Source organism: Strix aluco, chromosome 5 (assembly GCF_031877795.1).
Source record: "Strix aluco isolate bStrAlu1 chromosome 5, bStrAlu1.hap1, whole genome shotgun sequence".
NCBI lineage: Eukaryota > Metazoa > Chordata > Aves > Strigiformes > Strigidae > Strix > Strix aluco.
Window position 1 is genome coordinate 33,241,727 of NC_133935.1, and position 26,412 is coordinate 33,268,138.

The 26,412-nt window shown below is 40.7% G+C and overlaps 1 protein-coding gene across 1 annotated transcript in view; it reads left to right on the top strand.

Annotated features, from left to right (window-relative positions):
• Positions 1-26,412, top strand: part of PLBD1 (phospholipase B domain containing 1) — a 38,851-nt gene that overhangs the window by 8,432 nt on the left and 4,007 nt on the right. The window contains exons 3-8 of the mRNA XM_074825396.1: positions 5,893-5,976; positions 7,926-8,064; positions 14,714-14,878; positions 16,063-16,207; positions 22,722-22,922; positions 23,035-23,175. Coding sequence (XP_074681497.1) covers positions 5,893-5,976; positions 7,926-8,064; positions 14,714-14,878; positions 16,063-16,207; positions 22,722-22,922; positions 23,035-23,175 — 875 coding nt within the window. The remainder of the gene's footprint in view (positions 1-5,892; positions 5,977-7,925; positions 8,065-14,713; positions 14,879-16,062; positions 16,208-22,721; positions 22,923-23,034; positions 23,176-26,412) is intronic.

The window sequence follows — 26,412 nt, forward strand, 5'->3', positions numbered from 1 at the left end:
ATAGCCCCCAAACCAACCCTGTTCTCTCCTTGACTAAGTTGGAGGACAGAATGTCACTATGACATACTAACTGGTAGGATATAGCTGGCAATATAGCTAAGAACATGACAGGTGGCTTGTTGTTGACCAAGCTCCATCTTTTTCTCTATCAGCTTGGTCAGGAAACAAAAAATTCCCAAATTCTGATGCATGGCTGGGGAATACTTGGGAGATGCTTGTAACAGATGTGGTGACATGAATTTGGTTTCGTCAGCTTTGCTTCCACAACACTGAAATAAATACCCATAGGCTGTGTTGCACAGGCCAGCAGGGAAAGGTGGTCTGTCAAACAATTGTCAGATATGGCTGCTGGACAAGATAATATTAATTTAATTAGTAAGACATTTTAAGATCAGTTAAGATTTATGGATAGTTCTCTGATCATATGATATGATAATGTGACTCTCTAGTAGACTTTGCAGGAGAGGCAACTAGGTCTCTGAAGAGAGTATAAAGGAAATTCAATAAAGTAATATTTTTCCATAACAAAACACTTCTGAGGGAGAAAGTAAAGAAATCCTAGAGTTTTGAGTGCACAACCAGTAATCCAGGCAGGAAAGGAAATGAATACATGAGAGATCTGGATGTACGTTGAATTATTTGGCATGAGAGGTTGCTGTTATGCGCTATTCAGTCAGTTTATGTAAACTATGGATCAGGGGGATGCTAGCATTACATTTACAATACTGTTAAAACGGAGTATTGCTCAACAGATTTTTTTTCACTAAGGCTTTACCTAGGTGTATTCCTCTCTAAGTGGTTAAGCTTAAGCTTTGTCATACTGCAGAGAACTGAATCCATGCTAGACCCAATTAGATGGCAAGTACTGTTCTAGTAGCAACAACCCACGCCCTGTTCCCTTCTGCCTCCACAGTAGATTTGTAAATCTTCCTGGCTTTTAAACAAACTTAAGTATATGCCCATTCCTTTAAACCTGGTTTGAATTTGAAAACAGTGTCTCCAGGCACTTCATCTGATGTCTTGGTCTGTGCTTAGGTTTAGGGGAGAAAGATTTTCACCTTTATTTTTTCCATGGGTGTTAAGTGAAGATTCACAGAAATGAGGGTACTCACAAGTTATTCTGCTCAAGGCTTTTGCCTTCTCCAGGTCAGGTGCTTACTGAGGGTGGTTCCTAGCCCTAGCTGTTGTTACCGTAGGGCTACCAGCTCTGGCACTGAGTGGCCCTTTGTAGAGAAGTGGATATAGCAGAAATAGTAATGAACAGAGATCTTAAAGTCTGTGAAAGTGGAGCTGAGGGGTTTTATCAATGTGGAAAAGTAGGATTTGAGACTTTGACTTTTAAGCAAAGCGGGAAATTCAACTCTTTTAAAGGAATTTAAGTGTGAGAGTGGGTTAAGATGCAAAACCAGAAGTAACCAAAGCCTTTCTTTTCTGAGGAAACGTTTTGAGGAAATCCACTGAGAAATCCTCTCACAGTGCAAAACCTGAAAATGCTTACCATCACTAAAATGAAAATCAAATCTTATACATACCATCTGAATTTGGGTTTTGGCTGTGTCTTTTCTCCATTGTACATGTGTAACTGCAGTGGAAGCATATTTCTCAGTGGGGGTTATGAATATAAACATTTTCTGTCAGGTCTTGTAAAGCTATTTGGGATAAAAAAGGGTTTCTCCTGAAGCTATGAATACCTACTGAAAATGCTCCAGCTAAGGACCAGAGATGAATTGGTGATGTACTCCCTTGACCCTTGAGAAGACAGAACCTATTACTTCAGGTTTTAGCTGCGTGACCTTGGTGGGTTTTTTTTAATTCAGCAAACTGCAACTAATGAGTCTTCTTACACAGTGTGTTTGCAATTTCCTGAATTGCAGGAGTAGTGAGAACTCACTAAGTTTGCAGATGTTAAGATTACTCTGAGCTCCATTTCTCCTTCTTTATCTTGCCTAGAGATTCACAGAATCCTAATTAACATGCAGGCAGATGTTCTTTCTTTGGGACAGTCACACAAGTCTTCTGAAGTAAAACTGGGAAACAGTCTTCCCCAATCTTTAATTCTATTCCCATAAGACAGCCTGGCCCATCCAGCCTGTTGTCAGGGAAGCTGTCTAGCACCATCATGACTTCTCTTATGATAAGGTGTCTCTCAACTCTCTCATTCTGCTTTTGCACGCATCAGTGCACAGCTCAAGCTTCCTTTTTAAGCAGTTGGTAACAACAAGGAAGAGTGTAACAATGTTTTTAACTGTAGGGAAGGTTTATTTGCATCAACAACCATGTAGCTACCAGAGTGAAGATTCCTGTGTCACTTGCCTGTACAAGCACCACCTGGAGTGGCTCAGGCACAGCCCTGCAATGTGGAAACATTGGGTATGCCTGGTAATTGAAGTGCCCTCTAGCACATTGCTACCTATAACCTGAACAACTCCAAGGTCTCCAGCTGTCTTGCATCCATTTGTGGTAATGACTCCATGAAGTAGAAATCATCCAGGGTGGCTCTTCGCAGAAACCCTGAAGTCCTGCTAAGAAGAACTCTGATGTGGTGCATTAATAGGAAGGATACGTTGCATGCCCATTCCCAGGTTGAAGTACAGGTTCCTGTAGATGTCTGGTGAGCAAGAGCTCCAGCTTGACATTACCTGAAATTTGGACACCTTCAGGAATTCTCATCTAGCTCAGTTCTTGCATCATGCTTGGGGCATGAAGGAGGGTTTCTAGACACAGCTAGGCCTTATCATGTAAGCAAAAGTGACAAAATATCTCCCATTAAAAGGGTGCACTTTGTTGTTAGTAGGAACCTAAGCAGAATGTAAGACAACCAGATCTAAAAAAAGAAAAAAATCATGATATGAAACGTGCTGGGACTGTCTTATCTCAGATTACTGGGGAAGAATTAATCTCGGCTCTAGATATATAGGTCTGTGGTAGAAAAAGCAATTGCTAAGGTAGTCAGATATGTTTACCAATGAGGTTAGAAACACAAAGAGCATGATTCATCTTTCTAGTGTTGGCACCTGATTCAGATAGTAGCTGTCTATTTTGGAAACACATAGTTAGGGGTTGGATAAATCTAATTCTAGTGTCTGGAGATCCAGACATTTGTTTTTATCCCCAGTCTCTCACCTCTCTGTAAGGTCCAGTCCTATCATCCAGCCAAAAGCGTTTGCTCTGGTTTCCTTGGGTATGAATTCTCTTACCCCCATTGCAAACAGAGAAGTGTTAATGAGGCCTTGCATTACTTGGGCAGTGCCAGAGCACATCCAAATCCATGACGTTAAGCACATACTTTTAATCATTTCCAGTTGGGGCATGCCAGGTGCCTAAGAACAGCATTTAAATTTGAAGCAACATTAATTGTACTCTTTTCTGATATAACCTCAGCTGACCTGAGTCCTGTCATCTTCCTCTCTAATTTGAAGAAGTATGGCTCTGCTTTGCTGTTTTTAGACTTTGAATTCTTGTCCCAGCTTTGTAATTGCCTTGCATTTGGCCTTAGATCCAGTTGCAAAGCCTTTCCTTACTATAATGATCCAATTTACTTCAGAGGATAATACCCTTACAAAGCATGCAAGCCATGCACATAGAAGCTTTGTTAAAGCAAAAAAATTAAACAGAGCAACTAGGGGAAAAATTCTCAGTGATGTTGGACATCTAAAAAAGAAAAATCAATTCCACGAATTGTCTGTTCTCTGTTAGCATATACAAGAGGGAAGGCCATTAAAGAAGCTGTGTTAATTCCCCTGATTCTGAACTAACCAGTCTCTACATCAGTCATCACAACTTAAAGATACTACTAGTGTAAAATCTGCCTTGTGTTGCATAACGCTTCAGTGCAAAATGCAGAGAGTAGAGCTGATGGTTGAGCCTGGAAGCCTGGTCATCTATCCTGGCCTAGTCAGTGATTAGAGTAGTATCCTGCCTGTCTTTATCCTACTCATCTGGTTCTCATCCCTAAAAGACCCTCTGTCAGATGGAGTGACTTATGCTGTTTGCTCCTTTTCTCTAGTGCCATGAGAGCTCTGGCTTGTATGGACTATGTTACACTATAATACACTATAATTTTTTTCCTAAAATTGGGATTTTTATTTGCTAAACTCTCTGTGACTGCGGGAGTGGAGAATATTGATCTGTCTCTTCAACTTGCTTGTCCTTTTCAAGAAGTAGGTTATGATTGTGGCATGTAATCTTGTGTTACATGGGAGACAGGAAACTCTAGAACTAAAATTGATACTGTATTTGCAGTTTCATGAATGAAGTAATGGTGCAAAGCTGCTGCATGTTCCCCTCTCTTGCCCCAGCACCTCCCTCCACAGATCCAGTCCCCCCAACTGGTGTTTGCCCTGGCACTGATCAAGCCCATTCATGCATCAGTTCATCTACTAACACAGTAGAGTGCTGCCTTCTTGTGCACCAGCTCTGTTGCCTACCTGTCTGTGTAACAACCTAATTCAAACTACAAACTGCCAGAAAAATATTTAACTTTTTTTTGGGTTAGTGTTTTCCCTGAATGAATGCAGGCAATTAGATTTGGTAGTCAGAATGGCACCAGAGCTGAGATAAGAAGCAGCAGGGTCATGCAATCAAGTACTTAAACAGCTGGGAATGGGGCAAGGGACAGAAACAGAGGGGAGAAGGTCAGTGGATGATTCTCTAGTCATCAGCAAACCATTCAGTCATCTCTGGCTGTATTCTCTAATTAGGCACTGAGGGAAACTGGGAGGAGCTCCTGTCTGCATCCCTCCCAGAGGAAGTTGCCCTCATGAGTTTTAATACAGGGAAATCTGTCCTCCTGGGCATGCTCTTTCCTTGAGGCTGGTTTCTGTTTCTTGTTTTTTTTCTTTCTCTCAGCACTTTATAGGAGCTAACTTTACTGATGGTTGATGTAGCTCTGTCAACTCCAGACCTCAGCGAAATCATTATCTGCTGATTTCCACCTAGAACTAAATATTCCTCTCCCCTCCCCTGTTTTTTTTTTTTTTTTTTTTTTTTTTTTAATTCAGTGGCTGAAAAAAATATTGGTTAAGTTTGACCCAAATTAAGAAATGTTGAAGTTCTGTTTTGGCTTGAATCAGACTATTAACATTTCACCTAAAATGGAAGGGTGATTTTAACTTCTGGGCTCCTGAGCAAATTTTGGCAGTGGATTTCATCTTGAAATGTAAAGGACTTCAACAAAACAAACAAAAAGGCCCCAACCAACCAACCAACCAAAAAAACCCTTACCACTTTTGTTTTTATTAGTTAATGGGGATGAAAGAGCTAACTGAATTAAAAAAAAAAAATCACAATAATTTTGGTCTCCATAAAGCTGAATCTGTTTAAGGCTGGCATGAGCAGGAGTTTCTATAGGATGAACTTATATGCACTTTAAAATGGAGATATTTAGCTTAAATTTAGCTTAATCAGAAAGGAAGGAACATGGTTAATGGTAAGTAAAACCTGCTAGGTATCGGTCTGAAATTCTCTCTCACAACTGAATTGGCAAATTATGTTCTCCTCACCTTTGTGGTTTTTTGGTTCCCAAAAGAATAGTTCTTCAATAAACTATTTCTGTTGTGCTTTAATGTGCTAACACTTTCAAGATGCTTCTGGCCTACGAATATCCCCGGAATGTGAAGTTTTGCTATGAAGTAGTTCAATCTCATTCTTGCTTATCTTCCCATTGTACAGCAGTTTGAGCAGGTATTAGCAAGGTTTATTTTAAGTTAAATTTTAATAATCTATTTGTGTTACCTTTGCTGTTTGTCATGCACTGAAGTAATTTCTGTGATTAAGTAAAGCTTACTTTATGGACTGTGCTGCTTGTCTATCAATGCTTGTTGATCAACGGGTTGGTAAGCAAAAGGAAGGGAAGATGCAAAAGAATAACTTCTGCTACTCTTGTTCTTTCAGGCACATGTATGACCATGCTGCAAATATGTATCCACAGTTAATTAAGAATCCCACCGTTCGAAGTGGAGTTCAGAATTTTATGGCGTATGTATTTTAGTTATTAGAAAAAATTATTCAAGACTTGGGGTTGGAGGATGACAGAATTTTCAAGGGTTTTTTATTGTCTTCCTTATGGGCTAAAGAAAAGAAATGCTTCCTTTCCCTCTGATTGAATGTCATTAGTATGATAAAAACCTCTAGATATACATGAAGGAGGGCGTATGCCCTTTCCTAATTCTGATTCTTTCAAATAAATGTTTAAAACCGTTGCTGCAAAGGGGTTTGGATAATGCCAAAGAATTCTGAAGGTCTTCTAGTCAAAATACTTTTTTAAAAAGCTGGTATTGTGAATGTTACACTGAACAGTGTGGTCTCTTGGCACCTTAATCTTTTTAGTATTATGTGTCCTTTCCTTCCTTTGTTAGGTTAGCATTCTGTTTATTCTACCACTGATGTAAATTCTGTTCAAATCACAAAAGTCCCAATTCCATTTTCTCTTCAGCTGTATAAATCAAAAGTAATTCTGCTCAAATAATGCAGCTACACTGGTGGGAAACTACAAGTGGGAGAAGAACCCAGCCAGGTACTGGGAAACTCAACTGTGATTACCAATTATTTAAATCGCCTTAGGCTTATGTTTTCTTCCATTACAAATACTTCTGTGAAACTTTGGTCGTTTCTGGGGACTATTTTTTCCATCTTTCCCTTGTCTTGTGCCTTCTACAAGGAGTTATATATCTGACTAATACTGTTATTGGTGCACATATGTAGAGTTGATTGGTTTTAGCTTATCCAAAAACAAGAAAAAAAAAATCTTAGCACTCCCTTGCTATCATTTTTCAGCATTGCTCTCTTCCTTGTGAGAAAAATGGAATAGTTACCATATCAATGTGTATGGGTCTTTTCCAGAATGACTCAGCATAGCAGCTGTATCCCCATACAGTGCATTGTTGGATGGGGGCGGGGGCAATACTAGGTGGCCTTGTATCATCTTTCTATTTTCTGTATCCCGGACTTCTGCATTGCTGCTTTACTTCATAGCAGTTTTGCAATATGGGCTGCTGTGTTGTCCTGGAAGTCTTAGCCCTGAATGCTCTGACCATATCCCTGTTTCCTCTGACATGCTTCCTGTATTTTGTTGCTTCCAGAAAGCTAAATCTGCCTGATTTTATCACCCATATACTGCTAGAAGAGTTTGCTTCCTTGGCAGGTTCATTCTCTCTTTTTTGCTGCTGTACATAATGCTGGATGGATACTTACAGGAGCATGGAGAGGCCAGAATCTGGTTCTGGCCTGTTCTGTCACCTGTGGTTCTTCTGTGGCCCTTTGCACACAGCAAAGGAGGGAACTCTGAGAGATCCTTATAATGTTGGCTGTTCTTGCCCTAAGATCTGTTCAGCTTGTGTTGCCTCATGCTCTCAACCTGGGTTATTTGGCTAGTAACCTCTTGATTGGATTTGGCACATGGGATGGTTGTGTTTGGCTTTTTCCTCAGAGGAATGTAGTAGTGGTTCTTAGGCAGTGTTTGAGTACCGCCAGCAGAAAGCCTTCATTGCACTTGTACCTAGGGGAGAGAAACAGGCTTTTCAAAGGTCAGTGTATTTTGTCCTTAAGTAGGCTTTTAAAAGGGAGTGGTTCGTATGACCTATCAAATGCTTGTTTCCCTTTTACTGACTGTAAGGGGATGCTAGATCTGATGTAGCAGAGTCCCCCACAGAGGTGGAGTCCAACTCTTTCTTTGATACTAAAGTCTGGTAGACTTCATAGGTTGATACTAAAGTTTGATAGAGGCATAGGGTACGTTGTATGGGTCTGAACATTTACACCTAGAGGATATCATGCTTATGTCTGCAGGATTTCCAAAGCATGATTTGCCTGAAAACACTAGGGAGGTTGGATTATCTGGATCATAATACATTTGTTCCTTCCCTGCATTATCAGTTATACTCTTAAAACAAAAACAAGAAACCCCCAACCTGTTTGTTCCTCTGCAGGAGACAAGATCAATGGACAAGACAACAAATCAGAAATAATAAGGATGACCCATTTTGGAGGCATGCTGGCTATATTATTGCACAGTTGGATGGTCTGTACATGGGAGCCCTCGAGTGGGCTAAACTACACAAACAAACAGTAAGATTACTGCATCTCTTTTTCAGAGCTGGGGATGGGATGTCAGAGGACAAAGATGGGAGAAAGGAATATCATATTAAAAAAAGAGGATAATTAGTGTCAAGTACTCATTCTGCATGCCATTCTACATAAACTTCAGTGGCTCTTCAATGTAGATAATGTGACTGAGCACTTGGGTCATGTCACCACAGATCCTTTGCATTGGACTTGGAACCGTAGGTGCTTATGTATTGATTAGATAGGGGGTGGCTTTTGTATCCACATGTGAATGTGGGAAGGACAGAAACTTCTAAACTGCTTGCTGTTGTCACTTTACAATTGTTACTGAGCAAATGACCCTCTAGGTGTAAAGAGTAGCCGCAACAGCATGAATCAGCACGTAGAGGAGTGTATTAAAGCTTTCTTTCTTATTTCCAAGTATCAGATTTCAATTCTTAGAAGTGTCTCTATTTTGGAATATGTTTTACATTGCTAAATGTTGTCTTCTTTTCTAAGTCTCCTATTAAAAAATATATGGTCAGTGCTGTGGCAGGCCAGATGGAGTAGGTTTTGACTTTTTTTGGGTTTGGGCTTTTGTTTTTTCTAAATTCAATGAGAATTGTGTTCTGGATCACCAGCTTGTGTGTAATAGCTGAGCTCCTTTAACTCCAGTACAGCTTTGGTAATTACATTGCTGTCCTTAAGTCTAATAGGTTTCTCAATGTCAGAGGGAGGACTTGAGTAATTGTAAGTTGACCCTTTTTGTCTTGGTTTAACCATATCAAGAATTTAGAGAAGTTGGGAGTCCTAAATTATAAAAAAACTGGGTTTTAGTAAAATGCACATCTTCCTTGTGTAGAACTTGCTCTGGGGCTTTCATGAATGGGGAACCAGCTCAAACTAAAAAGAAAAAGCGTGTTTACAATAATGGAAAAATCCATCCTGATGGGCCTGAGTTATAAGGAAGATACTAAGAAACCTTGACATTCTAGGAAAAAAACTCATTCTTTTCCTTTCAGAACACATGTACCTGAAGAGCCCTGCAAAGCTCATCAGTTTTCTTTGCTGTTTCAGAATCCTTTAGATTCAGATTGGGGCGAGGGGAAAATGCTAGTTCGAGCTATTTCTTTGTAATAGGCGTGTCCTACCTGCAACGTGTATTCCCTGGTACTTATTTAACTGTGTATTTGATACTAAAAAGCACTGACCTCTGAAGTGACAGTCATTTTTATCCTCTTTTTGAGAGATCTCATCAGCATGCCTATAAAAAAAAATGGTGCATTCGGTGAAAGTTCAGACATGTGGTTCAGTCTGAAATACTTGTGTCATCTATTCTTGAATTATATGCAGTGGATGTATTTATTTATTTTCCCAAATGTGCCTGGAGCAGTTGGTGGGATTTATTTTGACTACTTCCTATGCCATTCACAATTTTAGCTTTGGGCATTATTACCTATGTTGAGATCCGTATCTTTTTATTCAAAGCCAAAATGTTCCCTGTGTATGTATTTCTCACTTGAGATGGTGCTGCAGTTTCCTCTGTTTGCCAGAGCCAGTAAGTTAACATCAGTCCGTCAGCTTTGAGTACAGTTTGGACAGCTGCTCTGGGACCTAGGTGTTTGGTTTTTCTTAGCATCAAAATGATACCTGAGAGCTCTGCAAAAGTACAGGCAGTTCACTTTGGATACCATGGTGCTTTTCAAATACTTTTGGGAGATTAGACTACAACAGTGCTATTTGTGTACATACTTATTGCTGATAGGATCCTCTTCAGAAAATAGAAGAGCTTGAGGATTGGTGTTCTGAGCTTCCATGGACAATAAAAACAGGTGCAGATGCAAAGTTACTGACTAGTATTCTAGCTTTGACACATCCACTTACCTGAGAATCAACCCAGCTTCTGTAAACTGTTGGGACTTAAAAAACCAAACTAAACTCTCAAACAAAACAAACACCACCACCTCTCCCTGAAGACCAACAGTATCTTCCTTACTTCTTGTGATTAAAGAACCTCTGCCCTCCAAAGAGGCTGTTTTCAGCTTTGCTCTTGCAGTACATGTTACAAGAATGTTAAAAAGGTTCTTTTATTTAATCCCTTAGATTATTGGTGAGTGGAATGTTTGACAAATAAATTCAAATAATAGATAATTTTTTTTTTCCTTATTTCGAAGTATTATACTTTGATTCAATTCATCCAGTGCTGTTTTGATCATTCTTTGGGCAACAGCTGCAGTAACAAGTATTTATTATTTCCATTACTCATTTCTCACCTCCAAAAAAAAAAGGAACTTGTTACTGAAAGCCCCCACAACAAATTCTGCATGTTTTTAAAAGTAAATCTCATACCTATTACATGTTTTCCTTAGTGCTTTGAGAGTCTCTTCTTCCCTCTTTCTTTTGGTAGATACTACTTTTGTTTGATTAAAAAAAGAATCCTTTCTATGTGTATTGTCTTAGTATTATTATAATTGGGAACAAGTTTATCTTCTGAACTCTAGTGGTGCAGTAGTTTGGATTCATGGTGAAAATGAATGTTAGAAACATTGAGAATATCTTGTGTGGGGGTTTTGTGGTGTTTTTATTTTATTTTTTTTTACATCCTCCCCCCAAACAAAACAAACCCCCAAAAAACCAACCAAAACTGAGCCAAAACGCAACACGTGACAGGCTCTGTTTTGTTGCCTGATGTTCTGACTGCTATTGGGAAAAACTATGTGTACTTCTAAATTCAACTGATTGTTTACTCTGTATGTGCAGAGGGCAATTTCCCCCCACTGCCCTAAGCTTAAAAGAAGAATAAATGCTGCAGAAGAAAAGCTCGGAAGCCTTTTTCTTTAACTCCCAAAAGCTCAAAGGCAGGGGGAGAAGGAGATGGATTTCAAAGTTCTTACATTCCCCCCCTCCTACAGTGAATGCTCATACATGGACAGAGTGCTCTCCTGAACACTGAGAAGTTGACTGATTGACAAGGATAGGCCAAAAGATCTAATGGGGATGGGGAAGAGGAACCGTGTTTACAGAGTCTGTGAATTTCAACACTGAGCATTGGTCAAAGTTGAATAAAATCGTTTCCTTTTCAGGAGAATGGAAACAAGCTGTTTCAATAGCTAATCTGCTTTTAATTTCACACATTTCACATGTCAAGGCTTCTTATCAGCACTACCTATACTTTTCAAATTTACAAGTAGTTGGAGTTTTACATTTGGTGGATTAGTTGATGTGCACTTATTTGAGGAAGACAAGTGAAAAGATCTGACTTTCCGCTGTCCTGTACAACACATAGTAGTTTGATGCTATGCCAAAACCACATAGTGTTTAAATGAGAGTTGGATTTTGTGCACACAGGTCACTCTGAAATGTTCCATTTTTTTTCTCCCTTAAACTTCAGGTCTGCTTCACTTGAATATTGTAGAACCACTCTGTCTGCCACAAATAACTGAGTCTTACTACAGGAAGAAAATTTGGTTTGGACTCTGAACTGTTTGATAGTAGTGATAGTACATATTTTTTTTTTATTTCTATATGTATGAAGTAAATGTTTTGTAGTGTACTGTTCTACACTTTTTTTAATTGCATGGAGTGTGGTTTCCTGCAGGGCTATTTTAGTAGGTGCTTGCATTAAGACCTGCATGAAGGCAATGTATATTGTAAACTTCTGTATTATGAATTTGATATTTACAGGTATCATTAAGAATGTCAAAATCTGAATACATTTTCGTGTTAAAGTGTGACATTATTCCATCTGGTTTAGCAACATTTTATAGCCAGTAAACAAACCCAACCCTTTTGTCAAGACAATTTCTGAAGGAGGGGCACTCAAAGAACATTAAGCCTTTTCATCTGCCTAATGCTCTACCAAGCTGTGATTAATCTTGGGTTTGTCTACCTAGGGAAATTACTCTTGAATAAGGAGGTGTCAGAGTTCTAAATACTACAATGATACTAGGACAGCTCTCTATTTGTACTTCCTTATTTTGTATTGAGAATGCTCACGCATAGGGAAGTTACTGGAAAAACAATTGTTACAGAATAACTTGTCTATTTTAATGTCCCATGTAGACAAGCCTTTAAGGTTCGTTCTATCTGCTACCCTAAGTTTATTTCTCCTTACAGCTGATGTAACTCAAAATCAGTTTGAATTTTTTTTTTTTTTTTTTTGCTATTCAGGACGGTACCCTAGAGGAGCCACACATTCTAGCGAAAGGACTTTTTCTCTTGTCGTGACTATACCACCTCTCCACTTGTCTATTTAGCTCATTCATTCACTCTTCAGGATGTAAACCATGCATGCAAGGAGTTTTCCTGACATTGCTGTGTCAGATAGGAGAAGGTGATTACGAAAGTTTCTAATATGCCCTATATTATGCGCTTGTTGTGATGCACACTTTTTTGTCTAATTCTTGCTAGTGGACCCTGATTAACTCCTCATGGAGATTTCTCCATATATCCTGGAAATCAGCTGTAGTTATTCCCACACTGCCTTGTGGTAGATGCCTTAGGCCGTTCCTGAAATTCCCAGATTTGGCCTGCCTTGCAGATGCTCAGGTCTTCTGTTTGAACCCATTGTTTTACTGAGACTCCAGAGTAGCACTGTGCATGTGTGATTTCACTGAGCATCACACAATTTTAAACCCAAAACCAGGTTTATCCAAGCAGAGCAATGAGTTCTTGGAAGTAAACTTGAACAAAATTTGCCTGCTGCTCAAAAGGGGAATGAAAGCAGAACCCTAGTTGGTGCTTAACAATCTAGTTCCTCTTTTACTTCTCTGATAGTTTGGCTGGGTTTGGGAGCTGGGCAGCCTAATCTCATCTAGTGGAGCCCTAGAAATTTACATAACCTTTGCTGCTTTGTTTTTCACGGGCCTTTCTTCCTGTTCTCTGGTCACCTTCCTGTGTGTATAGTTCTGATAGCTTGTTGCTTGGCACCTTTGTTCTAGCTTGAATAGACTTCTTAGTAGTTACTGAATTTTTTTAATTGAAATGACTGTAAGATAGCACAGAAATGTGCAACTTTTAAAAAAAAATATACAGGCAATTCCAAGTGATGCTGCAGCACTGTCAGTGTAGCTAACTGTAGGTGTTGCAGTGGAGGCAGGTTTTATGGAGAATATGGAGTGGTAGCAAACGGATGATAAGTACAATTAAATTGTCTTGGGGCTGGCTGAGCATTCTCATGCAATCCTGTTTGCTCCCTTCCTGGTGGTACTGTATAGTAATGCCTGCATAAATCAGACATTGGAAAACAGCTTCTCATTGTGTGGTGGACTTGCAGACCTTTAAGTGCAGTTGGATGGGGAAGCATTGTGTTGAAACAGTGTCAAGTCTCTCTATGCGGATTCCAATGAGATGGCAGTTGTTAGGACTGATTTGTAACTTACTCATACCACTGAGTTGCTTAAAACTATCCAAAGATACATCTCTTGATGTTTGTCAGTTGAGGCCTTTGCTCCCTGTTTGGGTTCTTACAGCAAAAATAAGATGAGCTAAAGCAATGTAACATATATGAAAGTTTGCTTTGGATTTCTTCCTCAAACTGTAGCTGCTGTTAGGACCTTCTGCAATGCGTGGTTTTAGTTGTGAGAATGGCTTATTTCCCTCACTTGTCTTAGCATTGTAGGAAGTTTTAATTCCTTTCCCTGGTATATATGGACTAGTTTACATTGTTTCTAGTTTTCCTGTTGGTTATTCTCTCTGCCAAAACAGCAGATGGGTAACACAGAATTCAGCCTTCTGAATAAAAAGTAAATGGATTTGGTGCTGTTTATTTTTTCCATGTCCTTGTCTCCCCTTTATTGGGATTTGTGGAGAGATCAGCTATATGGTTTAACAACAGTGACTTATATTGCAAGCAATGTGTTTCTTTGCTATATGATTATGTCCTGTTCTAAAATTACTATTTATAGCCCTACAGTGATGTACATTTTGACTTCTTTTTCTTAAGCTTACCTTAACTAAAGGCATGGTGCAAGCAAGAACAGGAAGGATTTAGAAAATGGTCTTTGAAGCTTGAGGCTAGACTACTGTTAAGTTCTTATTTTTGAAGAGGCAAATTAAGAGAAGGTTCTGAAGAGCATGTTGCACAACGAGCTGTGTGTAGTTAACCCTGGCTAGTTCCAGTCATAAGGGGTTTTAGAAAGGACATGGTGGAATGCCTTTTGACTGACTTCCTTTCTTCAGCTAGTTCCATACTTGATTAGTATTGTTAACATATCTTGCTTCCCTCGTCGGTCCTGAGGATGTCTTAAATTGCAGTCTTTGTAAAAATTCAAAAACTCCCAAGAGTGTTTGTTAATGTAAGGCTCTTCAAAGATATCTAGATTAAAAAAAAAAAAAAAAATCTTACTATTACCCCAGGGTAACAGTAACAGCAGACTGATTGATACGCTGTTTGCAAAGACACACAAAAGTTTCATGAGTTACTGCTAGCGTCTCCTTTCCTTCCTCAGAAATGTTAGTATTGGTAATGCCACTACAATGGCCAGACCCTTAAAGATACCTAGGTGCTTAATGCCACACTGAATTTGAGCACCTGGGCCTTGTGAACAGGTATTTCATAGACCATAGAAGAACTTCCTTTGAGAGCAAAAGAAAAATTCTAACAGCTGAGCCAGTCTTGATGCTTCTCTGTCTGAAGGTGCTTTTTTGTGGTCTCTTTTCTCCCTTTCCTCAGCCACTGAGCATCTTTGATGTCCAGTTTCTGAATGCAGTTGGAGACCTGTTGGACCTCATTCCTGCATTATTTGAGTATTCTGCACGGGGTGGACAATGCAACATGGAGCCAGGAAGCCATGGGAAATATCAGTGGGATATGGGTCACTGCTCTGCACTCATCAAGGTGAGCACCAAGAACTTCATCTCCAGTGACTGTGTTGATTTGCAATGTCATGAGTCTGCGTTTCTGGAGAAAAACATAAACACTGTTTATGTTGTGTGTGCATAAAGAGACTCCTGTCAATCACGATGCTTTTATGCAGTTGTCATTTCTGCTTCCATAGGATTTTGGGTTCAGTTTTGCTCTCTTGTGTTCAGAGGCAGGGAGAAAACCAAACCAAACCAAAAACACAGAGATAGACAATTAAAAGCTACTAGAATTATTAGGGAATGGGGAACTACCATGGAGAGGAGGCTGTTAGAGAGTAATTTGTTCCACCAAGCCAAGTGAAATCTAAAAGGGGAGGTATTGTGAATGTCTACAAATACATTGGGCAAATGAACAGGGAGGAAGGGAAGAGGATTGCTTAAACTAAAGAGCAGTGCTAGTGCAAGAACAAATGGGCGCAAGTGGCTGATGTTTTCTAAGTGTTAACAGTGATACTCTGGAACAGCTTTCCAATGGGAGTAATGACAGAAAAAACGCTTTTAAGATAAGTGTCTGATACATCATAGGGGCAATTAAATTTTTCAGTTAAAATTATCAAAGATGTAGTCAGCATATGGAGACTTCATGTACCTGAGAGCAACAACATTTACCTTTAACTGAGAAGCATTCATTCAAGCATTTGCCTACAGCAATAGGTTTTTGAGCTAACAAGAAATCTTAGAACCAGGGAAATACTTTAAAAAGATGTACTATCAATATATGTATTTACCTTTTCAAATTTAATTTACTTGCATTTGATTCTGTACTTTAAAGTCACCCTGAGGCATTTTCACATAAACAGCATGTTCCAAGTCAATGTTGGATATGTTTGCAGACAGCTGATCTGAATGTGTTTGAGAGGAAATTGAGGAAACAAAACATACAGTGTGATGCAGGTGTTCCAAAAAACCCTAAGCTGTTTCATTTTGAAAACTAGCAATTAATTATTTGAAAACAACACAAGCACAAGAATTATTTCCAGAGGTTTCAGAAATTCATTGTTAACTTCACAGTTAAAAGCACAAGAATCTGCTCCTTCTTGAATAATGCAATTAATCAAACTACTTAAAACAAGTTGTTCTCCTAGTTTCTATCAAGTACAAAACATGCAGAGTATAGTAGGGTCTGAAATTATTCATCTTTCTGGTTCTGTTTTCCAGGTTCTACCTGGATATGAAAATATATATTTTGCTCATTCCAGCTGGTTTACATATGCAGCCACACTGAGAATATATAAGCATTGGAACTTCAATATAGTTGATCCAGACACTAGCACCAGCCGTGTCTCATTCAGCAGTTACCCAGGTAAAGTCAAGAAAGCTAAAACAATGTAGATATCCAAGATGGCCTGGACCATCTTGCTGTCTTGCAGATGTCTTGCCTATAAAAAGGGTGATACCTCAACAAGCACTGGCTTCAATCTACCTTAAAACTTTTAGCCACCGGGAGGACAAAATGTCATCTTCAGTTTTCTGGCTTGAACAAGATATTGTTGTCATTGTCTTTTGTTTTTGATTAATCACCTTCAGTGCTCTGAATAGTACTAGTTAAATATTCTACCTCTGGCACAAACATGCTGCTTTGAATTCTGCTTGTGTAGTCTGCAGTCATCTGAACTGTTGAACTCCTCACCTTGCCTGTAGCATTTGCATGTTTGGTAATAAGTTTTGAACACTTCTGTTTGCCACTGTGGTATGATTTGTGTGCTGTAATGGGATTATTAGAGAGTATCAGACACTAGCTATTTAAAATTGTATTGACTTCTTTGGTGTTGGGTTAGCAAACCTCCATTTCTGATTTCTTTTCCCTACATCTTCCTCTTCCAGTTTCTCTATAAGCTGTTGCAGAGGGGAGTATTTTTTTATGTTTATTTCATGTGCTAGTGATATAGATAGCCAGAATATTTAAAATCTCCTGTGGGAAGGTTAGGCAGTGTATCATATTCTCAAGTTTCCTAGAAGAATGTTGGAAACTGTCAACAGTTAATGTTCGAGGTAAAATATGTGCTCTTGCTAGAGTAGCACCAAGAAATGTGAACATGAAAAATCAAAGCTAATCTAAGACTCTAAGAGTGAATTAGCATGGCATAAGTTTTAAAGGTGGGATTTCAAATTCAAAAATACACAAACACTCAGGAATCTTCATAAACTTTTTAAAGTGAAGTACGTGCCGTAGGAGACGGTCTCATTCTGATGAAATTTTGTTGGTGGCTGACTTCAAAATGTGCTTTGAATTACTGTGCTTGCCTTACCACAAAGGCAAGGGTCCTTCATGGCAGGGAATCCCGAGACTGCCTGGGAAACTGTTTTGAAAAGCAGTTGCATGCATTTTGTGTCAAAAGCAAGTATTTTTTTGGGGGGGGTTCTGACCCTCCTCGCTGACCCTCAGGAACGCGACGTTTTCTGACAACTGAGATTTTTGCTTTGAGGAGGGAGTAGAGGTATTCTGGTGAATGCCTGTTAAGTGTACAGCCTTTCAAGAGCTTGGGTTATCTCCAATTCCCTCGGAGGAATTTTGCTTGCTTGTTGCAAGGAATTTTGCCGAGCCTGTGTAACCTGGTAGAAAGCCAAGGTTTCTGTCTGAGCTTTGTTCATCACCTGAATGTACAGAAGGTTATTCTGGATCTCATATCTCTCAGCAGAAATACTAGTGAGGATAGTACTACCCTTCAGGAGAATGTGGCTCTGTTCAGCAACTGTTGCATGCTGCATTGTGCTGCAGATTCAAAACTGGGGACCAGGATCAGCCATGCAGAAAATTTATTATTTTATTTTTAGTGTCTATCTATGGTGATGTCTCTGGGTTTTGTGGATTCTTTGTATAAAGTGAAATACAAGTCTTCTGTTTTGATGAGACTGACAAAGCATGCTGTATGGGAATCAGCTGCTACTATGCTGAAATGGTTGGGGTCTGTTCATTAGTGTACAAAATCCCAGTGTGCTTCCCTGAGACTATTGAGGTCTGCAGAGATAGCTTATTTTAAAGCTTGCTTGTGCCAGGTAGACTCTAACACAGTGATGTGGTAAGGTGTACTTCTACCAACAAAATTGAGTGAGAACTGTTGCAAAACATAGTTCCCATGGCTACAGTGAAGTTTGAGACACCTGTGGTATGCAAAGTGTACTCACTGACTGCCTAATTACAGGATACTATCACAAGCACTAAAGGAGTATGATCCATTGACTACAGCAGATTGCATTAGCTGTGGGTGTAGTTCACAAACTTGCAGTTTTCCAGGTGATGAGTAAGCTCTAAAGCACTGGCCTGGTAGTGATCTAGGGACATCATGCAGGAAGGAGGGAACTGCCAGATTTCTGTGCTCCATGTTCTGATGAGATGAAGCCTTATATTTTCAGGGCATCTGACCATGCAATCTGCAGGTCCTGGCCACGGTTCAACTTGATGACTGTAATTTCTCCCTGCATGGAAGTTCCCACTCTTATTTTCCATCCCGATAGACACTAAGAACCAGTAAGAAAGACCAAGTTGGTGAGCTCTCCTGAATAGTAACATGATCCTAGTGTACCTAGAAGTATTGACTTTTGGAGGAAACAAAAAACATTAAAATATGTGTCCAAAAGCTGTGTCCGAAAAGCTTCAAGGAGTCATTTGCCTTCTGGGAAAGAATGTGCCAACTCCCTGATTTCTCCTGGGGTCACAGAGTATAATTGTCCAGATTGTTTGTTTATTTACTGAAGTCAAAAGACGGGCTACTACACTGCAAAAATTAGTATTTGTTGTGACTCAGTTTAGAGGATCTAAGACTACTCACTAACCATGATGCATGTCAGCATGTGCATTATGATACAGCTAGAGGGCCTTGCACTTCCTTGCTTCTGCTGTGACTGAGCAGGTAGGAGGACAGGCAGGAATTGCAGTCTATCCTACATCCCCAGCTGTTCCCCACATTGCTGCCAGCACGCTCAAATGTCCACTGTTACAGCATGTCCTCTCTTTGCTGCTTTGTCCCTTTCAGAGCAATAGTAGTGCTGGAGAGGCACAGTCAAGTGGAAATGAATGCTAGTAGTAATCTCTGATTTTGCAGAATGATTTAGCTACTTGCTGCTTGTTTCCGTGCTAGTCCTAGTCCTCACTTGAACTCTGCACACAGTCTTAGCTTTGTTGAAAGCATCTGTGCAGAGCTGCATGTAGGACAGCTCTGTAAACATCTGGAAAGGAGGAATGTCACTGAGCTGGATGCTTGGGCACTCCTGACTTCAGTGTCTTGTTAAAGCTCTGGACCGAGTACTTAATGTGGTTGGTGAATCTATGCACAGCAGAGAGAACTTAAATTGTACAGACACGTTACACTTGCTCACAAATGTTGAGTGAAGCAATGCTCATTGGGGGGTGATGACAGAGACTAGGTAGGTGCTGTGTTTTGCAGGACACATCTAGTAAAAGATCAGAGAGAAAGCCCCCTGCCTCCATGCAGTCACTGCTCTACACTGCCCCGTTGAGGCATTCAAAGAAATGAGCCCAACTAACTGATGAAATTTGCAGTTTTCCTTGGACAGCAGCTCCCAAGATTTCCATCCATTTGGATGGACCTCTTCTTGAACAGTTAGTTTTGAACTCCATTTTAGAAAGGAAATCTACCATTTGGACCCAAGCACTCTGGTTGGGGTAGTGATCTACTTTCTCTGGACTGAGCCACAGTCTTGTATGTTACTCTGATTTTAGCTGTTTAAGTAAAACAGTTGAAAAGCACTTTACTGCCACCTTCACGGCTCTGGTTTGCTGTCAGGATTTAGCGTGTCTCAACCAAGCAATGACATGGGAACAAGATGGCATCAGTTGTCTTGATGGATGGCTGTATGTGTGCTGCTAAGGCAGGAGAGAGAAGTAACATGTGTCCCTTGCTTTGAAGTAATTTGGTGTTAGCGCAGAATCAGAAAGTGCAGCATTATCCTTCCCTGCAGCTGGTGCACAAGCTAGGAGGGACAGAACACGGGAAGGGCAGTAGCCCTTGTATTCAGGGGGCCAGCTTGCTCATGAGGTATTGCCAGACCATTTTTTGCTTCCCTGCTCTCTCCAACATCTGTCTAAAACCTGGAGGGAAGCAGAAGAAAGTGTCTGATGCACTTTGGAGATGAAAGGCCAGAGCTGTAGTGTGGGATGTGCTATTTCTTGGTGCGTAGGAGAGGTCTGCAAGTGGAAGGCAGGCAGCTGGCAGGAGTTCAGTCTTGGCATGAGAAGCAACTGCTGATGGGATTAAGAAAACTAATCCAGAGAAGACATCTCCTTTCCCATTGTCAAGTGTGTTTATAGCTCAGAGCATTGAGCATCTCAGCTGGGAGCTACTCTTATCCCTGTGAGGGGATGGCTAGACCTCATGGCTCTGACTTCCAGCCAGTAATACTGACCCCTTCTGTACTTAAGTGAGCATGACCTTTTAAAACACCGGAAAAGCTGATGTCATCTGGTTGAGAAAGCAGCAGCCTACCTCTTTGAGAACAATAGCTGCCAGGAACGAACGGATTACCCCCCCACATACTCTGTTGTGCTGACTCTCTGGAGAACACTGGCTCAGATTTCAAAAAATATTTTGCTTTGCTTGGCAGATTAATACTGTCATGATGAATGAAACTCCGGGCTCTGGAAACTTCAGTTTTCCAGTGATGATTGGAAACCGAATCTAAACGGCTCAGACCTGGAAGATGCAATCGGAAGTGCTTTTGCTTCTTTCTGTGTAGAAAGAGTCAGGTTCACTGGAGGGAGGGAAAAAAAAATAAATTGATTGAGAGTTGCTGATAAAAATGGGAGATGGGTTTACAAGAACAGTAGGTGAACTGTACAGTGAGATAACAGTTGACATAAAAGGCATTTTCAATCACAACAGAGTCTCATACATGCTTAAAAAGCAAAGAATGACACAAGAGGACATAAAATAACTGCTGATATCTCTAGTCTTTACCCAGGTTTTATTTTTGTGGATGTCTTTGCCCTGGGTAAACCTGTTGTATATGTTCGAACTTCCTTTTTTTTCAGGGGTGCCTATGCCTTAAGTTAAAATGGTATATATTGTTTTGGAATAATTAGGCTAGTAATAGTGCATCATGGAGGGCACTCTGTATTATAAAATATTCCAGGATAAAATTTGGTAAATACTGAGGCCCAGAAGCAAATCCCCTTGTTTTCAGTTTGGCTGAGCTTTGCAGTTTATGTGAATTACAGAGTTCAAGCTTCAGTTAATTCAGCATGTTCCTTGTGTTGACACTTGCTTTGAGTTCAGTTTTTCTGTTTTAACTCAGCTGTTGATTGAAAACGAAGTAAAAACCTATTTGGTTTATTTTGAAGTAGGGTACTTGGGAACTGACATTCAGTTTGAATCACAATTGTTTAACAATTTAATTTCTTGTCTCTGTTTGGGCAAGCACTCAACATGTCAACAGTTTATCACTGGAGTATCCCATCTCTTTGTATAAAAGACTGGCAGAGCCAGGTTTAGAGTGTTTATCTTCTTGTCCTTATTTGAGAGAGAACTCTGCTGTTGATGCACATAATTTATTGACACTCTTTTTCTGTCTCCAAGAATAAAATACTAGGAACCACAAGCTGCCAGGATGTTCTGCCTGTTCTATACTGACATATTTTTAGAGAACAGGTGACCACAAAGTATATTTTCCTGGATCTGTTCTGATTCGAGAACTTGAGACTTTAAAGAAATCTTGCTGAAACAGAGCCCTTAAACATTACTTTTGCTTGAAGGTCTGTCTTTTGGAGGAAGCCCAGGAATAGGAGGCAGACCTGAGTTGTCTTTCTGGCTGCTGTAGGTTGCTAACCTTTGTTTGCAGAGCACATTAATAAAGCTTGCTGTAGAAGATTTCATAGTGGAACTCAACTATTATGCTGTTGCACAGCATTTTAGCATTTTGTGCTCTTTGAAGAGTGATACCATTATAAACTCGTTAGCAAGAGACCAGGTTCTGGGTGACTTCCCCCATCAGGAGCTCAGTTAACAACCTGTCTTTCCCAACCTGGCAGCCTTGTATCTGCTAGGGAATCTCAAAGTCAAGTTATTTCTGCTTTGTAAGTAGTCACCATGCTATCCATGGCATTATAGCTGACCTTTGCAGCTCTGTATACCACCTCCTGGCGTGGGATCTGCAATTGGACCTAGTACTTCTGTTTGGCATGTAGCCTGGAAGGGAATCCTGCCCAGAAAATCCACTGCTGTGTTGAGTTTGCAGGGCTGATAGGCATAAAAAAACCCAATGACAACATGTCAGAAAGAGGAGTAGGCAAAACTTTCTCTCATATACAGGATGTGGTTTATGATTTAAGAGGTACCCATTTCTTGGAGATGCTTTTAAGAATAGTTAGACGGGGAAAGATCAAGCTTGAAGGAAGATTTGTCTGCTTGGCTTGATTTAGTCCAGAAGGGATTAATTTAAAGGAATACCTGTTGTTCTTACAGAATAAAAATCTAAAACTGAAACTGGTTGATGAAAATCTTTGTGGAGTTTGTACTTTTGGCATTTCTTTGTTAGAAACAAACACTCACTAGGCATTTATAGTATGTAATTGTCAGCATAAGAGTAAGATGCAGCTTGCCATATGAAGGAGGAACTTCCAAGCTTGGGATGCAAACATGAAGCAAATGCTCTAGACAAAGGATTAGGTTGTGTGTTGAAAGCATGACAAAGCTGACAGGTGGGCTTAAAGCACTTGCAGAAGTTGCCACCTCATCTTCAATGTTTGTACAGTTTGATTTCAAACACGCACACGTTGACTCATTTGTATCCTCTTGGCTTTTCTCTCTGTTCTATATCAAAGGTTCACAAAGATAACGAATTTTGTATTATTGCTGTTTAAGGCTTTTTGGTGTCCCTGGATGACTTTTACATACTAGGCAGTGGCTTGGTAATGTTGCAGACTACCAATAGTGTGTTCAACCAAAGCCTCATGAAGCAAGTGGTGCCTGAATCCCTGTTAGCTTGGCAGAGGGTCCGCATTGCTAACATGATGGCAGATGGTGGCAAAACTTGGGCAGAAACCTTCTCAAAGTGCAACTCTGGTAAGTACATTTTCATATGAATCTTAGAAAAAGGGATGTGTTCCCTCTCCCCCTCGTACCTTTTTCCTGCCCCAGGCAGGACATGTAACTCTCTCTTTCCTCTCATACCTAGGGACCTACAACAATCAGTACATGGTGCTGGACCTGAAGAAGGTCAAGCTGCAGAAGAGCCTTGATGATGGTGCATTGTACATTGTTGAGCAGATCCCAACCCTTGTGGAGTATTCTGATCAAACAAATATTCTCCGGAAAGGTAATAGCTCCTATAGTAGTTACTGACTTAGGAAAGCCATCTCTTTGTGCCAGCTGAATGGAGAATTGTGCTTTGTACCTGGGAAGGGTATACTGAACACCACTGAGTATCAAGTTAGGAAGCTTTGTGTGACTATCCCTGTGTTGCCATGTCTATAACGTATTAATTTCTCCTATATGCTGTGGCAGAAATGTGGTGAGGATCTGTGTTTCTTAGAAGCAGAGGAGGGAAAAATAGACTTTCCTTCTTTCTTTCTTCTTGCCTTTTTTTCTGGTATTATTTTGCCCCATCTTAGAGACTTGTGAGGAAAAAGGTGAGGTCTATCTGTAGCAGTGCTAAATAGCTGATGCTGTGGGCTATTTGAAATGTTTGAGTGGGTCACCCTACAAGAAGATGAGCTTTTAAATATACAACAGAAGTTCTCTGTTAAACTCAGCTCCTCCGCTTTTCTGGAGCTCTGTTACCTGATAAATATTTACTGTTTAAAAGATTCCTTAACCCCCCAGCAAGACTAGCAATGGAAAACAAGCAAACAAAAATATAGGTGAAGCAAACCACCCACTGTCAAGTTTCATTCATAAGTGTTCTTTAGACACTTTTGTCAGCATCCAAAAGCCTGAGCTCATTCCACAAATTTAAGTGTATGTCTTGTGCTTTGTGCTTCCTCCTCCAATCACATGCTCAGGAAGGGAATTAATGAATTGCTCATCATCATCGAAATGACTAGAAATGCATTTATGTTAGCAGCTGGGGTTGCTTCCCTTTGGAATTTTTCCTCGTGTCTCGCTCCTTGGAAAGTTCTGGCTTATTTTAGGCATTGCCACAATGCCAATATATCTCTCCCTTATGCTTCTCTGGCTCCTTTAGGAAAGTAGGCTGGTGCACCTTATCTGCCAGTGTTTGTGTGTGCTTCAGATGGTGGAATGCCTTGGGCTCTTCTGTGCTGTGTTGTGGATTGTGGTGCAGACAAAAAAGCTAATGGAAACCTTCTCTAGCTCTGGCACTTGAAGCAGTGCAGCCACACCAGAGCAGAGGCCAGGCTTAGAGGGTTCCCTGAGTTCCTTTTCAGCAGTGACTTGAGAGCTGCTGTGTGGCATTCCCTGTAAAACTGAGCCCAACCCCTGGGCTTGGGCAGAAAGTGGCCACTTACTCCCTCCTAGGAGATCCTGTGGCTGCTCCACTCTGGAAGGCGACTGCATGAATTAGACGTTATATATTATTTTATGTTTTCAGTATGGCTTTTCCCAGGTATCTAAATGCACCTTGTGTGTATTGGATAATGAAGCAGTCAGTCTCTGGTAGCTTAAATATTAGAAGGGCAGCCCTCAGCACACAGGTGGGCTAAGCACTGCAGGAGTGCTGCCTTAGAGACCTCAGCTGCTGTAAGCCAGCACTGGTCCTGTAAGCAGTAGATTTGGACTCCTCCATGCCATGCAGGGCACTCACTGGACAACTGCCACTGGGGCCCCTGCTCTGTTCCCTGGTGTTCAGAGCAGCCCACAGGAAGGAAGTTTGCCTTTCTCAAGAGCAGTGTTGGCTCAAAGTGTTTGTAGAGTAGCTGACCCTGGCATACTCCATAACTGCATTGTAGCTGGTATCCCAAGATCATGCACTTCTGACATTCTGGCATGGTGAGAGTGAGTTTGTACCACCATTGGCTTTTAAGTCTGTTTCAAGCATAAACCTAGAAACAACAGAGAATGTGGGTTGAGTTCTCAGGTGAACAAAGGCAGGCATTGCTGTAGTAAGCCCAATATCTGAGGAAAAGGAAGTATTTTGTTATATGGGTTTGAAAATTGCAAGATTTTTTTTTTTTTCACTTCTGCCAGCTTGTCTCTTAGGCCAGTGCAGGTGAGTTCTGAAAACCAGGAATCTCTTATGTTGCCCTTTCCAGGCAAAGATGTCAAGGTGCTTTCTGTATGTTGACAAGGAAAAACTTTGGAATCCTTTAGAGGAGGTGGAGGAGAACAGTCCTGCCTCCAGTATAGGGATAGGGCACAGGAGCGGGCTGCAGTTCACATTTCCTGATGGTGAGTAAACAGTTGCATCCATTTTAGCATCAAAAACATCACATCAGATCAGAACTGAGGATCTCAGTCCCTTCCACCATACACTGTACACCTAATCTCATTGCTCTATCTCTCTGTGGCTGAGATCTCTTGCTCTGATGGGCAGAAGAGGAAGGCATTTTGTTTCAGAGAATTTTTGCTGCCTTCATGTCACCTCCCTCGCCTCCCCTTTCAACCTTACACCATCTCTGACTTGTTTTTTTCACTGTTCATCTCACCAGACCTAATGGGCAGGTTTCAGTGGCTTATAGCAGCCCTTGGGTAAAGCCTGCCTTGGGTTGGGTGCTGCACTGTCTGCATGGGATTTGCGGTCTTGCAGAGCCTGAGACACAGAAGAGCTCTTGCTGGAGGAGAACTTCAATAGCTTCCTCTGTTTTAGCAATTTAAACACAAAGTTTTCTCAGGTGGGCTCCCTGCATTCATGTGAGGCAATAGCACCTTTCTGAATCGCAACTAAACCCTGCTGGTTTGGAAGCTGATGTAGCCGTATCCTCTGGCCTGTGTCATTAGAGGCTGGCAAGTGTGCTCATTTCTGGAAGATGCCTGTATTACAACACATGTACACAACCTGTTTCCTTCAGGTAGGCTCTAGGTCACGTAAGCAAATGCCAGCAGACACGGTATTCCTGCCTCTGCTGCCTGCTGGGCAGAACCCGAGCTGGTTAGGCCTCCGCTCAGGCAGCGTTCCTGTGCTCCTGCTGTCTGCATAGCTGTTCTTCAGGAAGTTTGTATCTGTGTGTATCACTGCCAGTGAGTCCCACTTTCTGAGAATTTTACAGTCAGACTCCTCATGTTGTGCTGGCCTGATGTTAATACATGAAGTGCTGCATTTACCAGTGTCTAGATAGTAAATCTCTAAGTCAAATCCTGGTGTGTGTGATTTCAGAAGCAACATTCCCCACTGACAACAGGAATGCTAGTGCTTTGGAGAGAACCTGAAAGTGTGCTGCTCTTGGGACTCGCTCATGTTATATACTCTCTGCCTAAACACTCCTTGGTGCCTGCCTTGCAAAAAAAAAAAAAAAAAGTTAAACATTAAGGTATAGGTATCTAATTTTATTTCTTCCAGGACTTGCTGTACCCAGATCCTGACCTGGATGGTCTCCTGGCTCTTCATAAGCTTTTCTGCTTTCTAGACTAGTCTTGTTTCAGGCACTTGTATGTCACC